General features: G+C 43.4%; 1 protein-coding gene across 1 annotated transcript in view; it reads right to left on the reverse strand.

Moving 5' to 3' along the window:
• Positions 1–384, reverse strand: part of TRPM6 (transient receptor potential cation channel subfamily M member 6) — a 133,285-nt gene extending 132,901 nt beyond the window's left edge. Inside the window, exon 1 of the mRNA XM_088018731.1 lies at positions 352–384. Within this exon, the coding sequence (XP_087874857.1) occupies positions 352–369 (18 nt within the window). The 5' untranslated portion in view covers positions 370–384. The remainder of the gene's footprint in view (positions 1–351) is intronic.
• Positions 385–15,047: the final 14,663 nt, after the last annotated feature.

Below are 15,047 nucleotides of genomic sequence, written 5' to 3' on the forward strand. Positions count from 1 at the left end.
CACATGAAATACAATGCGCACAATAAATGTTACGTATTCACACCCACAGCGGCTGCCAGTCCAGACAAAGTAGGTAAGTGTGATAGCCAGTTTGAGGTTTGGCTGCCTTATGAGACCGAGCCATGACCAGGGTCTCCACTCCTCTCCCTAAGCCCCCAAGCTCACTTTTTTCCCAAGCGTCCCCAGCGGCTGGGGGCACCCTCCCTCTCCAAGCCCCCAGAACTTTCTGTCGCGCTCCGGGCCACAAGTGGAGAGGACCGGTCCGCAGGTCCCGAGGCTGCGAGTCCCCGCGGCGCGAGGTAAGGGATGGGCGGCCGGCGGCTGGGGGGGGGGGGGGAGGGCGGAGTTTACCTTGACCTGCACTCTCATCGCTCTGGGACTCCCGCGCCGGGCACACACGGCCGCCTGGGCACTTCTCCCGCGGCCTCCCGGAACCGCGGCGCCCGGCTCGTCCGGGTCCCCGCCGGCCAGACGTGCCCCTGGCCGCTCGGAGCTGCGACTTCTCTCCTCCCTGCTGCCGGCTCACGCCACGTCCGGTCTCCTCTACCGCGGGCCCCGAGCGGAACCCGGGAGCTACCTCCTCTCCAGGGACGTGTCCCCACCGCCCTGAGCTGAACCCCGGGCCCCGTTAGGTTGCCGCTCTGACACCACCTCCGCGCTGGCCCCATTCCAGCTCCTGGAACGGGGACTGCGGGACCTGCCCTTTAGTGGGTGCCCTACGTTAGCCGAAACCTCAGAGATGATAATCAGCTTCAGGTGGGGACCCGAGGACGGGAAAGCAGGTGTTTCGTAAGTCCCAGCTATTCTAGATCCTACTTAGATCCGTGCGCGACCGGCCCCACCCAGAGCCGCCTGGGGCCCTGGGTGCAGATCAGGTAAATGGCCTACGGCCCTTTTGCCCCACCAGCCCTGGGCGGCCTTGCCTACCTGTAAGCGCTCCACATCTGGTCGGGCTTTCATCCTTGACTCGCAGGCCTGCTCGCAAAGCCTTATCTGAGCTTCTGACTTGTGGAGTCACATCTGGGCTCCACCTCCACACGCTGCCTTTTAAGGCCCTGTAGATTTGTCAGGATACTTTTTCGCCTCATTTACCTCCTGTGTAGAAAGGAGGTGTATTTCTACCTTACCTAAATGAAAGTGAAGCCAAATAGAATGTTCGGTAACAGACATATTTGTGGTATCGTATTGTTCTCATTGAGTCACTGGTAGGGCGAGGACATGAAAAGAGCCTTATAGCACCACTTTTACTATCTTGGAGTTACTGGGTATGTCAAGGGACCCCTCAGCGCCTGAGTTTATTTGTCTATGCGGTGGGAATGACAGCGAATAAACCCACCTTCCTCAGAGGTTCTACTGAATAAAAGAAATCCATAAAGTACCATACAAATGCGTTCCTGATTTCTGTTATTTTCGGTGCGTTCTTCTAGCTAGGCAGTCTTGATGCAGGTGGGGTCCGTGACTATGGGTGGATCCTGGTATGTTGGCAGATGATGCTCACTTGTAATTACAATGCTGGTTGTAATTAACTAGTGCTGTAATTAACAATGCTAGCCATTCATCCCTGATTACTGACTTAAGAGTAGGGGCACCTACCCTTTCAGTCCACTCTGAATTTCTGCCCAGTGAGCTCACATTGGCAGACATGGTTAACAGGTTCCCCCTACCCCCATTTCTTTGCGTGGCTTTAATGAACATATATTAGAAAACTTGAACATCTCATATGTGCCGTAACATTTTGTTTTCCTATTAACACATTCACTCTTTCCTTGACCCATCTCCTTCAAAATGTTAATGATCTATAGGCAGTGAACAGGTTCAGAAGCACCCCCCCTAAGGCAGGTAAGCATGTCTTGATTGGTGTTCCTCCATATATCTCCCCTGTTAGGTCTCTCACAGCACTAGAAACTGGGAGATCTCAGAAATCTGCAGACCCACCAAGAGGACTGGACATCTAAGACCCAAAATTCTTAAGATCTTGGTGCACTGTGATCACTGACTTCTAGTTTAATGTCTGCGGTAAATTTACATGTTAGTATGGTCACATGCTCTTTTCTGATCAAGCTGCAAGGCACAAAGTCTAAACTACCAGAGCCATTCCAGGGCTTATGGCATCTGATTTACATGGCATTTTGCATACATTATGGCATGCTCATTTACAAGCTGCCCTGGGTTCCTTGTATCAGAAGCACCTGAGGAATCTGTTAAAACCGCAGATTCCCAGGGCCCCACCCACCCCTCCCAGACCATTGGTATTGGAATCTCTGGGGTGGGGCCCAAGAATCTGTATCTTTCATGGCGCCTCAATCGATAAAGGCTTATCTATAGAAGTCTTCTGGCCACAAATATACCTATGCCCAAAACCTAGCTCTGAAATCTAAACTTTAGAATGTTCATTAGTAGTCTAATGTGGCTTGACTCAGGCCAAAAAATATTTCCTGAACACAGACTGTTTGTCAGGTATCCTGCTGGGTGCTGGGAAAACAAAGATGAAAAAGACATTGTCCAGTCTGCAAGGAGTTTGAGTTTGTAGGAGGAAGAAGAATCACAAATGAAACAGTACCTGGGGCGCCCTTGGTAACACTCGTCAATAGAAACAGTGCTATATTTTCTATACTTTCTCCTTTGTTGCCCTCCCTTATCCCTTTCTTCCTCTTCCCATTCTTAACTCCCATGTCGACTTCTCTGTCAGACCTACCTTTTTATCCTGGGCATTGTGTATGTTTGTTTCCAGACCCAGCATGGTTTTAAGATACTGCTCCAACTTTTAAAGTCAATCTAATGATTTCAAAATGGAAAGGAACAGCTGATTTTTCAGTGGAGAAAAATGGGTATGACAACATTTTTTTTTTTTTTTTAATGTGTGAAGATCTTAATGAGTCCCAGTAATTGGAGGCCACTCAGGGGTAGTTTCTAATATATGCATTCCTCTCCTGAAGAAATTTGTTTCAGCTTGGATTTGGTCTTGATTGTGTTTATTTGGACAGGAGTGAGGGTTGTTGGGATTTTTGCACAGTAATACTTACCAGCCTCTCTGGACAGTCTAGTGGGGGAAATGAGAAAAAAAAAAAAAAATGAGCTCTGTTCCTTTGCACGGAGAAGAAGCAAGAGCACCATGGGGAAACTCTGGCCCTCCATGCATCAGGGCGTATTACCACCCTTGGTTTGTGGTCCTCACTCTGGGTGGTCACCCCTTTCCTTTCTGAGGCATACAGGAAACAGAACAAATGCACTGGTATTCTGAAGGGGGTAGCGGAAAGTATGGTAAGCTAAAGTGGGTTCCACCGTGGGGAAAGTTTAAAGGTATGGGTAATTAATTGAAGAAGTCAGATGAGGGTGTATTGCCGGCAATGAGGGATGCAATTCAGCCCTCCCAGTCCATTCCTGTGTAACTGTTTCTGTTTTTAGACTTTCCTATTCAAACCCAAGGGGCTGGGTTTGAATTTCATGCATTTATTTTCCCCAACAGCTACAAATCAAATTTCCTTTTGAAAGGGAGCAATCAGTTTTCTTCTGCTTACTGAATAAATTTCTCTCCTGTTCAGTCCTTCTAAAGGGAATCTGCTCCCAATTTATTTCTCTCTTTGCTCTGAAAATGGATTTTCCTCCTGTTACATAAGCAAAGATTAAAATATTGATGGCTGGCAAGGTGGAGAAACAGGAACTCTTTCTCTTTGGTGACAGTTTAAGACAATACCCTTTTATAAGGCATTTTAACATTCCAGATTCAAGGCATATCCTTCTTTGTCACAGTGCCAATCTTAGGACTTCATACATCAGAAATACACAAAGATATGTCTGTAAGGATATGTGTAGTAGCACTTTCTGTAATGAAGAAGGATCGCTAATAAGCCACACAGCCATCAGTGAACGTCAGCGGGCCATGCAACACTGTGGAGCTTTCAGAAGAGTGACTTAGATCTAAAGGTGCAGATATGGAAAGGGAAAACCACAACTAGTAAAAGCAAATAAAAAAAAAATTTCATTTTTTAAGATTTATACGTGTAGGTTGGAATATTCGCAGGAAAGTTCTAGAAGAATATATGCCAAACTGCTAACAAGGGAAGGCATACTTCTATTAAAAAATTATTCATTGCTTATCTGAAATTCAAATTTAACTGGACATCCTATCACACAAGGTTGTTACACAAGCCTACTTTGGTAGCTTCAGGCAGCTGTGGGTGCTTTTTTTTTTTTTTTTAAGATTTTTATTTATTTATTGAGAGAGAGAGAATGGTAGAGAGAGAGCATGAGAGGGAAGAAGGTCAGAGGGAGAAGCAGACTCCCGGATCATGACCTGAGCCGAAGGCAGTCGCTTAACCAACTGAGCCACCCAGGGATCCTTCGTGGGTGCTCCTTTTTAAGGTGTGCATTACGGACAATGACACCAAACCTAAGCTCCACTAGGACGGTATATTCACATTCAACTGTGAATGATTCTTGAAGGGAAGAAAAGAAGGGCCTTAAAACCCTTTGAGCGCCTGTAACACTCAGGCCGGGCTGCGGATAGATACCATCTTCTTCAGCTTCTTCAAAACAAACACAGTTGATACTATTCTTTGTTCAATGACCACAAACTCCTCCCATCCCAGCACACACCTCTTTGCAATGGGACTTTGCAACAGCCTCCCCTCCCCCATGAAGAGGCTCAGTCTCTTCTCCACAGCCCTAAGTCTGCACTAGACTTGTGGCCAATAAAATATGGCCAAAGTGACACGGTCAAAGTTCCTGAGTCTAGGCCTCAAGTGGCCTGCATTTTCAGCGTTCCCCTCATGTAACACTACCCTAGACCACCCTCCTGGGAAGAAAGACCAACCCTCAGAAGTACACAGAGAACCCTCAGAATCATGTGGCATAATCAACCAATGTTATTTTAAGCTACTAAATTTGGGGGTTACTTGTTGTAAAGCCATACATAACTCAGTTTCTTTTCTCATTGTTTTCCTCAATTTTTGTTCACACAAAATCTCTGTGAGAATTCACTAAAGGTGAGAAATCTTCACTGTGAGTCTCAACAGTTTCTCAACTTGTAAGGTGTGAAGCCAATGAAAATTTGAACACAGGTCTGTGTGGCTGTAAAGGTCCACGGTTTTTTGTTTTATTTTGTTTTGTTTTGTTTTGTTTTTACACACACCTTGAACATAATGAGCATTCATTAAAATTTAGTTGGGTAACTAACTGTATGAATCAGAAGTTGGTTTTTATTACTTGCATATATCAGACTTAAGAATATATCTATCTGACAGGAAATGTCTACCAGTGCTAAAAATTTTAACCTTTAGTCCTTTTCTCTTGATTAAATTACTTGGAGGGGGGCAGGGCAAAAACCACTATTCAACCTATTACGTTTTCCCTGAAAGGTGAACACAGTTGTTCATCCACGCAACGAGTACTTCAGTAGCTTAAGAAGCTTTGTTATTCCATTTTAGGTAAGAAAACTGAAAGACAGAAAAAATGTATGGCTTAACTAGAAGAAACCAACTAATTAAACCCTCCATACCTGCCTCATTTATCCAGCACTGTTTTCTCTTTTAACTTATTTTTATTTTTTTTTAAAGATTTTATTTATTTATTTGACAGAGAGAGACACAGCGAGAGAGGGAACACAAGCAGGGGGAGTGGGAGAGGGAGAAGCAGGCTCCCGGCTGAGCAGGGAGCCCGATGCGGGGCTCGATCCCAGGACCCTGGGATCATGACCTGAGCCGAAGGCAGACGCTTAACGACTGAGCCACCAGGCGCCCCTCTTTTAACTTCTTTTTAAATGAGTAGCACTTCACAGAAAGTTACAAAAATCATATATAGGATCCGTTGAACTAAAATGAGAGGCTTTTGGAAAAATTTTAAATTGATAATATTTTAAGTATTCCTTCTGAAGTATTCTTTACATTATCAATGTGTGCCAGGAATAAAGGAGGGAAGAAATTACTATTTATCAGGCACTCACTGTGAGCTGTTGAGATAGGACTTATTTTTTTAATTTTATTTATTTATTTATTTTCTTAGGGACAGGAGGGGGGCACGGGCAGAGGGAGAAGGAGAGAAAATCCCAAGCAGGCTCCACACCCAGCACAGAGCCCAACGCAGAGCTTGATCTCACAACCCTGAAATCATGACCTGAGCGAAAATCAAGAGTCAGACTGTTAAGAGACTGAGCCACCCAGGCACCCCTATGCCTTATTTTTATTTAACACATTATTAACCACCATTTTATATAATAACTGGGTTTCCAAAAAGTCAAAACTTGTCCAGAGTCACAGACTGAGTAAGTAGAAGAACTGGAATTCCGAAACAGTTTGTCTGACTCCAAGGCCCATGGTGTTTCTATGCTATCAGAGTTCCTATCCAGAATACTCTCAACTTCTATTTACTACTGAGGTTTCATTTTGCTTTTGTTTTAATGTTACTTCAATGAAAGTATTTATAAACTCTGAGCAAAGACTCATTTTTTTCCAACTGACTTTCCGTATGACAGCAGATCTACACAGAAAAAGAAACTGCAGGGATCCAGGACTGATGAGACCTTTAGATTACGTCCTTCTCTAAACAGATCGAGTGTGATTTACTTAATGGTAAAGATGCCCAAGCATTGCAGTAATATCCTTGAAAGTATAATAATTCAAACTTTTTTGAGACAGGTCATTAAGTTTAGATACTAAATCTGGAATCACTGTACTCTAACCACAGAATTTATCTAGCCATCTTAAGTAAATAAATCCTAAGGGTTCTGAGGGTTGGCCAGTCTCTCCAGGCAGTCTTTCTTCCCAGGATGGTGGTCTAGGGTAGTGTTACATGAGGGGGAAGGCCGAAGCTGCAGCCCCAATGGAGGCCTAGACTCGGGAATTCCACAGTTCAGGTAGAATGGAGATTGTTTTACTCACCTAAGAATAAAATGTGGTCATTAAAGTCTTCACAACCCTGTGACCCAGAAAGATCACATCTAGAGCTCTCGCCCCAAAAAGCCCACCTTACATATGATCCTAATTTGTAGAATAAGATAGTCATATCAAAGTTACATAATATGTTAGAAATTAGCTGACAGTCTGTTATTAGAGGAGTAATTAAATTACTAGATGTGTAATTATGTAGCTGTTGAAAACTGCTAACAATGAAGATCCTAAAGGAAGGCCAAAAAGAGAGCAAGAACAGAGAGCGTTTACTGCATGAGTACAACTATGTAAAAAAAAATTATGCAGAAAAAAAATTAGAAATGACTCCTTTTTGTTTTTCTAAGTATTCTGTACTGTGATCTTATTATTTTTATAATGTTTAAAATTAATTAAAAGTGAAAAATCTCACATATCTTGGAATGACTCACAGGATTACCTGAAATTCCCATTTTATGCTTTTTCTGATCATTTATTCTCCCTGATGAATAAAACATGAATTTCACTCATATCCCAGACCCTTCGAGCCCAAAGTTCTGTACCAGTGCTATTATTTTTTTATGTTTTATGATTCATGTATAACACTCCATAGCCTGGTGCTTCTCAACCATACAGGCTATGATAATTTTGTTCTGGCTAAAGCTGTTCAACTGAGCACACAACCCTGATGCCAATTTCTCCTTTGCCAAGGAAATGTGTGCACCACTATTTCATCAGTACTTATGGACGTCAAGATCAATGATGAAAGAGCGACAACATAAGAATGAAAACATTTCTATGTGAGTTTCAGCAGGAATCCACATATTACCATAGTTTGTGAAGTTTCCCATTGGCCTTTCACAGTAATGAAACAAAGATATAGATTACACTTTGCAAGAACACAAAGGTCTGATATTTCTTTTCCTAAGCCCCGAATACCCACGCCAAGCAATGTGTATATTCCTCTCCCTGACTGCTCGTCTGCATACTATTTTGCGAGTATAAGTATATTTTAGATGCTATTTCTTGAACATGCCCCACAACTTTTGTCACTATAGACACTTTGAACTAACTCAAGATGGTTCCTCCACAGAGCTTGGAATTCATCATATTTATTATTCTGTGAACCATAAAATCCATGTGGGGACAGAAGGATAAAATAGCTTTATCCTTACTTTCATAAGTAAATAAAATCAGGTCTCATAGCAGAGAATTATCAACTAATGTGCTAAAATGTGACCAACCTCTTTGTGGCACCTCCCAGACATGGCATCCCACAGCTTAGTATGCTCTAGTCAACTGTCCCTTGAAGATCCCTCTGTCACCAGTGTCCAATTCTTATTGCCCATCTGGAAAGACGACTCTTGGAGCACAAATAATACCCCAAGATAAAAGTCTCGATTTCTCTCACGATCCTTCATTTTGTTTAATCCCTCCCATCCCTCTTTTTAAAACCTAGATTGCCTCCTGATCATGATGTGTACTAGGAAGCTAGTGCCCACCAACTATCCAGAAGTTAACTTCTCTACTACTATGGTGCTCTTGCCAGTTTTCTACCATCCTTCCTGTTACTAGTTGAAATTGTATCCCTTTCAGAAAGGTATGTTGGAGTCTTAACACCCAGTACCTCAGAATGTAACATTATTTGGAGACAGGAGTTTTACAGAGGTAACAAGTTAAAATGAGGCCATTAAATTGGACTCTAATCCAATATGACTGGTGTCCTTATGAAAAGGGGAAATGTGGACACGTGCACAGACATGCATAGGGGGAGATGATGTGAAGACACAGGGAAAAGACAACCTCCAAGTCAAGCAGAGGGGCCTGGAGTACATCCTTCCCTCACAGCTCTCAGAAGAACCAATCCTGCTGACGCCTGGATTTTCAACTTCTGACTTCCAGAACTACAAGACAATAAAATTTCCATTGTTTAAGCCATCCATTTATGGCAGCCATGCAAACTAATACACTTCTCTACCATTCAGATTCATGACAATTCTCCTTAAAGTAGGCCTTTTAACAAGGGGCACCCTAACTCCTTGTTGCCCTAAAATAGATTCAGATAATGCCTCTTGCACAAGCATAAATATGAATAGCACACTTTTTTATTCTCAAAAGGGTCCATGTTTATGTAGTCATTCTACCTACACCACCCACAATCCTTCTTACAACCCACTTCCCTTCAGCCAAGAGGTTCTTCCCAAACGCTTTGGCCTCTGAATATTACAGACCTCCCTTGGTGCAATGACAAAAGGGATATTCACTCAGTTTTTGTTTTGTTTTGGCTATATTGTACACCTTGTAAAGGTAGGAACCACTTCTTTCTCTTTGTATCACCTAGCATTTACATGGCCCAGCGTGCAAGAAGTGTTTATTCAACCCAACGAAGTGTAAGTAAGAGCTTTATTATCTATAACTCTTTAGTAAATATCATACTTGCTCCAAATTACCCTCTCTTACTTTAAAAGTTATCAGGAAACAGATATAAATTGCTAAGTATATTTTATGTGGCTCAGGAATTCTCACTAAAAAAGTATGAAGAATAAAGCAAGTTGAAACATTTTAACTTCTTATGGCATTAGTATGCTTAGACCAGCATGACTGTATCTACAGAGAGAAACCAGACTTGCGCAAGTATGAGTATCATATTTCCGTAAAATGTTTTACGAACTTGTAATAGCATAATGGAAATCAAAAACCACAAAAGGAGAATATGATTACTGCAAATAATGTATCTCATCAGTAAAATGAGCAGAGATTGGAAGACACTTTCCTGTGGGTTGTAAACTATATCGAAAAAGGGACTGATGGGGCACCTGGGTGGCTCAGTTGGTTAAGTGTTTGCCTTGGGCTCAAGTCATAATCCCAGCATCCTGGGGTCCTGGGATCCAGCAAAGTAGGGCTGACTGCTCAGCAGGGAGACTGTCCCTCCCAACCCCCACCCCAGCTCTTGAGCTCTCACTCACACACATGGGCGCTCTCTCTCTCTCTCTCTCCCCCCCTCTCAAATAAATAAAATGAAATAAAAAGGGACTGACATAAGTATAGACTTAAAAGTCCCCTCTAGGACTTCTTTTTTTTTTTTTAGATTTTATGTATTTATTTATTTATTTTAATTTTATTATGTTATGTTAATCACCATACATTACATCATTAGTTTTTGATGTAGTGTTCCATGATCCATTGTTTGCATATAATACCCAGTACTCCATTCAATACGTGCCCTCCTTAATACCCATCACCAGGCTAACCCATTCCCTCACCCTCCTCCCCTCTAGAACCCTCAGTTTGTTTTTCAGAGTCCATAGTCTCTCATGGTTCGTCTCCCCCTCCGATTTCCCCCCCCTTCATTTTACCCTTCCTACTATCTTCTTTTTTTTAACATATAATATATTATTCGTTTCAGAGGTACAGGTCTGTGATTGAACAGTCTTACACAATTCACAGTGCTCACCATAGCACATACCCTCCCCAATGTCTATCACCCAGCCACCCCATCCCGCCACCCCCACCACTCCAGCAACCCTCAGTTTGTTTCCTGAGATTAAGAATTCCTCATATCCGTGAGGTCATATGATACATGTCTTTCTCTGATTGACTTATTTCGCTCAGCATAATACCCTCCAGTTCCATCCACGTCGTTGCAAATGGCAAGATTTCATTCCTTTTGATGGCTGCATAATATTCCATCGTATATATACCACGCCTTCTTTATCCATTCATCTGTCAATGGATGTCTGGGCTCTTTCCATAGTTTGGCTATTGTGGACATTGCTGCTATAAACATCGGGGTGCACGTACCCCTTCGGATCCCTACATTTTTATCTTTGGGGTAAATACCCAGTAGTGCAATTGCTGGATTATATGGTAGCTCTATTTTCAACTTTTTGAGGAGCCTCCACACTGTTTTCTGGAGTGGCTGCACCAGCTTGCATTCCCACCAACAGTGTAGGAGGGTTCCCCTTTCTCCACATCCCCGCCAACATCTGTCCTTTCCTGACTTGTTAATTTTAGCCCTTCTGACTGGTGTGAGGTGATATCTCCTTGAGGTTTTGATTTGGATTTCCCTGATGCCGAGCAATGTTGAGCACATTTTCATGTGTCTGTTGGCCATTTGGATGTCTTCTTTGGAAAAATCTCTGTTCATGTCTTCTGCCCATTTCTTGATCAGATTATTTGTTCTTTGGGTGTTGAGTTTGATAAGTTCTTTATAGATTTTGGATACTAGCCCTTTACCTGACATGTCATTTGCAAATACCTTCGGTTGTCCTTTGGTTTTGTGGACTATTTCTTTTGCTATGCAAAAGCTTTTTATCTTGATGAGGTCCCAATAGTTCGTTTTTGCTCTTGCTTCCCTTGTCTTTGGCGATGTTTCTAGGAAGAATTTGCTGCGGCTGAGGTCGAAGAGGTTGCTGCTTGGTTCTCCTTTAGGATTTTGATGGACTTCTGTCTCACATTGAGGTCTTTCAACCATTTTGAATCTATTTTTGTGTGTGGTGTAAGGACATGGTCCAGTTTCATTCTTCTGCATGGGGCTGTCCAATTTTCCCAACACCATTTGTTGAAGAGACTGTCTTTTTTCCATTGGACATTCTTTCCTGCTTTGTCGAAGATGAGTTGACCATAGAGTTGAGGGTCCATTTCTGGGCTCTCTATTCTGTTCCATTGATCTATGTGTCTGTTTTTGTGCCAGTACCAGACTGTCTTGATGATGACAGCTTTGTAATAGAGCTGGAAGTCCGGAATTGTGATGCCACCAGCTTTGCTTTTCCTTTTCAACATTCCTCTGGCTATTCAGGGTCTTTTCTGGTTCCATACAAATTTTAGGATTATTTGTTCCATTTCTTTGAAAAAAGTTAATGGTATTTTGGTAGGGATTGCATTAAATGTGTAGATTGCTCTAAGTAGCATTGACATCTTCACAATATTTGTTCTTCCAGAACATGAGCATGGAAGATTTTTATTTATTTATTTGACAGAGAGAGACACAGCGAGAGGGGAACACAAGCAGGGAGAGTGGGAGAGGAAGAAGCAGGTTTCCCTCAGAGCAGGGAGCCCGATGCGGGGCTCAACCCCAGGACCCTGGGATCATGACCTGGGCTGAAGGCAGATGCTTAACGACTGAACCACCCAGGCACCACCTCCCCACCCAGGACTTCTAATGATAGAAAACAAACTGAGGGTTGATGGAGGGAGGTGGGTGGGGGATGGGTTAGATAGGTGATCTAGGTGCATTAAGGAGGGCTCTTGTTATGATCAGCACTCAGTGGTGTATGTAAGTGATGAACCACTGAATTCTACTCCTGAAACCAATATTGCACTGTAAGTTAACTAACTGGAATTTAAATAAAAATTTGAAAATTTGAAAACAAAAACAAAAACAACCAGTTCCATCTAGGACAGCACAGAGAGGACATAGGAAGCCCCATCACTGCTGTTTGAGGCTCTGTACAGAAATAGAGAAGGATCGGGTGCCTGGGTGGCTCAGTTGGTTAAGCGACTGCCTTCGGCTCAGGTCATGATCCTGGAGTCCCAGGATCGAGTCCCGCATCAGGCTCCCTGCTCAGCAGGGAGTCTGCTTCTCCCTCTGACCCTCTTCCCTCTTGTGCTCTCTCTCTCTCTCTATCTCATTCTCTCTCTCAAATAAATAAATAAAATCTTAAAAAAAAAAAAGAAATAGAGAAGGATCTATAGTCATGAGCATGGGACCAAATCAGTATCAGGGTTTTTTTTTAAAGATTTTATTTATTTATTTGAGAGAGAGAATGAGAGACAGAAAGCACGAGAGGGAAGAGGGTCAGAGGGAGTAGCAGACACACCCCCCCCCCCCCCCCCCCCCCCCGCTGAGCAGGGAGCCTGATGCGGGACTCGATCTGGGGACTCCAGGATCATGACCCCAGGGAAGGCAGTCGCTTAACCAACTGAGCCACCCAGGCGCCCCCAAATCAGTATCAGGACCACCGAAGAAAACAAAAGTACTTCAGGTGGCTATTACTCAGAGAATGTCTGGAAACCTGCCCTTCTTTCTCCCTGGCTGAGCATGAACACTTAGGGATAGCAGGTTCAGTTCAAGAACTGAATGAGCAGGATGTTTGTCAACGTTGCCTTAACGGAAGTGCGGGATTTCCAGTGTAACTTCTTCTGGAATGATGCCGTAAACCCAGGGTTTAAAGGACTTGTGACTTCCTTTTTTGACTGTGGGAGGACTCTGTCCGCAGGTGGCAATGGTGGCTTCATGTTTCATCAGGAAAACCAAAGAGAGGGCGGCCTCTGTTCTTTTCTCTGTGTAGAAACCTCTCCTCTGAAGTTTTGAATCACATACACGCTTCAGTGCACTCGGAGCTCCTCCCCAAAGCGACGGGAGCTAGAAAGGGCCTCACTTCTGCCTTAAGGAGCACACTGCCCCAGGGGCTCCTCATCTCCTAGCCATGCTAGAAACTGTGTCAAAAACCTGCATGCGCCTCTTTCATCCCAGAAGCACTCTAATTTTTCTGAGTATAAGGGCAGTAAGTCCTTAGTCGTAGATAATTCGGAGAATTCAGAAAGATACAAGGGGGACAGAGAGAGCGAATATGAAGAATGAATCCCTAGTAATTCCTTCTCTCAGAGTTTCCTTCTAGAACTCACTTTTCAGTATCTCTCTACCTAGTTCTCCTCACCAGCTCCCTGTCTTGCACTTCCTATGTCATCTCTTATGGAACTGATGGTTAAGTGGGTCAATACTTGAATTACAAAAGATTTTATATGGTGTAATTAAAACTGTCAGAACATTTCCTTTAACATTACCCACTGGACACAGTGCCAGTTTGTAGCAACAGAACGGGACCTGTGAAGACTGGAGTCCATCTGACACAGCAGAGAATTCTCCTCCCTAACTCCCAGAAACCCCACACCACCACCGTGCACAGCAATGACAGATACTGGTCTGAATGGGGCTTAGTTACAGTCTGAGTTACATAGGCCTGGAGAGAGGCTGGGGAACCCATCACCTATGCATCTCTGAATCCATGGGAAAATTGGTCCTGGGCTCCAGACGACTTCTTAGCAAACTAGCTCACAGAGCAAATGATTTCCCGCAGGGAGGTCGCCTGTGTTTGGACCACTGGACTAAGAACACATTGTGATTGGGTAACATTTGTGAAGAGGAGGTAGCAAGCCAACCCCTGGTGGGGAAGGAGGTGTGGTTAATTGACATAGGCTTATGTGGGATGCCTACATGGTGGAAGGAGAGAGAAAGAGGGCATTTCTGGAAAGTAACTGCCCTGTGAGGTTTGCTGACTCCGGTTTTTCCTCATTCCTCTTGTCTTTTGAACTTCATTTATCAAAGCTCAGTTCCACAGAAGTATGTACATGCAAACTTGGAAAGGATTTGTAGATTGTCCCAATGTCAATATACCAGTTCTGTTTCTGTTTTAGATTTTATTTATTTATTTGACAGAGAGAGGGAACACAAGCAGGGGGAGTGGGAGAGGGAGAAGCAGGCCTCCCGCAGAGCAGGGAGCCCGATGCGGGGCTCGATCCCAGGACCCTGGGATCATGATCTGAGCCGAAGGCAGATGCTTAACGACTGAGCCACTCAGGCGCCCCAATATGCCAGTTTTGATATTGTACTCTAGTCATGTAGGCTGTTAGATTAGGGGAAGCTCAGTGAACGGTCCGTGCGACCTCTTTGTACTACTCTTGCTACTGCCCATGAATCTATAATCATTTCAAAAGGAAAACAAAAGCTCACCTCCAGAGCTTTCTGCAGCAGAATCTTGCCCAACAACCAGATTCACAGCACCTTGCAGCTGCTTTGGCTTACTGTCCCTTAACATAATTTCCAAACTCTTGCCTGCTTTCTAATTGTCTGTGCCACACCGCTTAGCATACACATATATTTCTATGTGTGTTACATAATATTAACACATGCTTGCATCCTCTGAGACAAACACACAGATGTATACAAGACTCTCTTGTTCACTAGCTGTTTCATATGTGTGTATATTGTGAATCCCCAGCAAGACCATAAGCTCTGTCTTTGTACCTCCTTCCTTGGTACATCGGGGTGCTGCCCACTGCTAAGTGCTGGGTAAGTACTCAATAGATACGACTTAAGTGACTGAAAAAGCAAAAAATATCTATATATTAAAGGAAACAAAGAGTTAGTTAAAATACCTCACCAAGTTCATTTTTTCTTAAGAATAC

The sequence above is a fragment of the Eumetopias jubatus genome, unplaced genomic scaffold, assembly GCF_037043125.1.
Source record: "Eumetopias jubatus isolate StellerSeaLion01/CBP00866 unplaced genomic scaffold, mEumJub1_p1.0 scaffold_15, whole genome shotgun sequence".
NCBI classification, from domain to species: domain Eukaryota; kingdom Metazoa; phylum Chordata; class Mammalia; order Carnivora; family Otariidae; genus Eumetopias; species Eumetopias jubatus.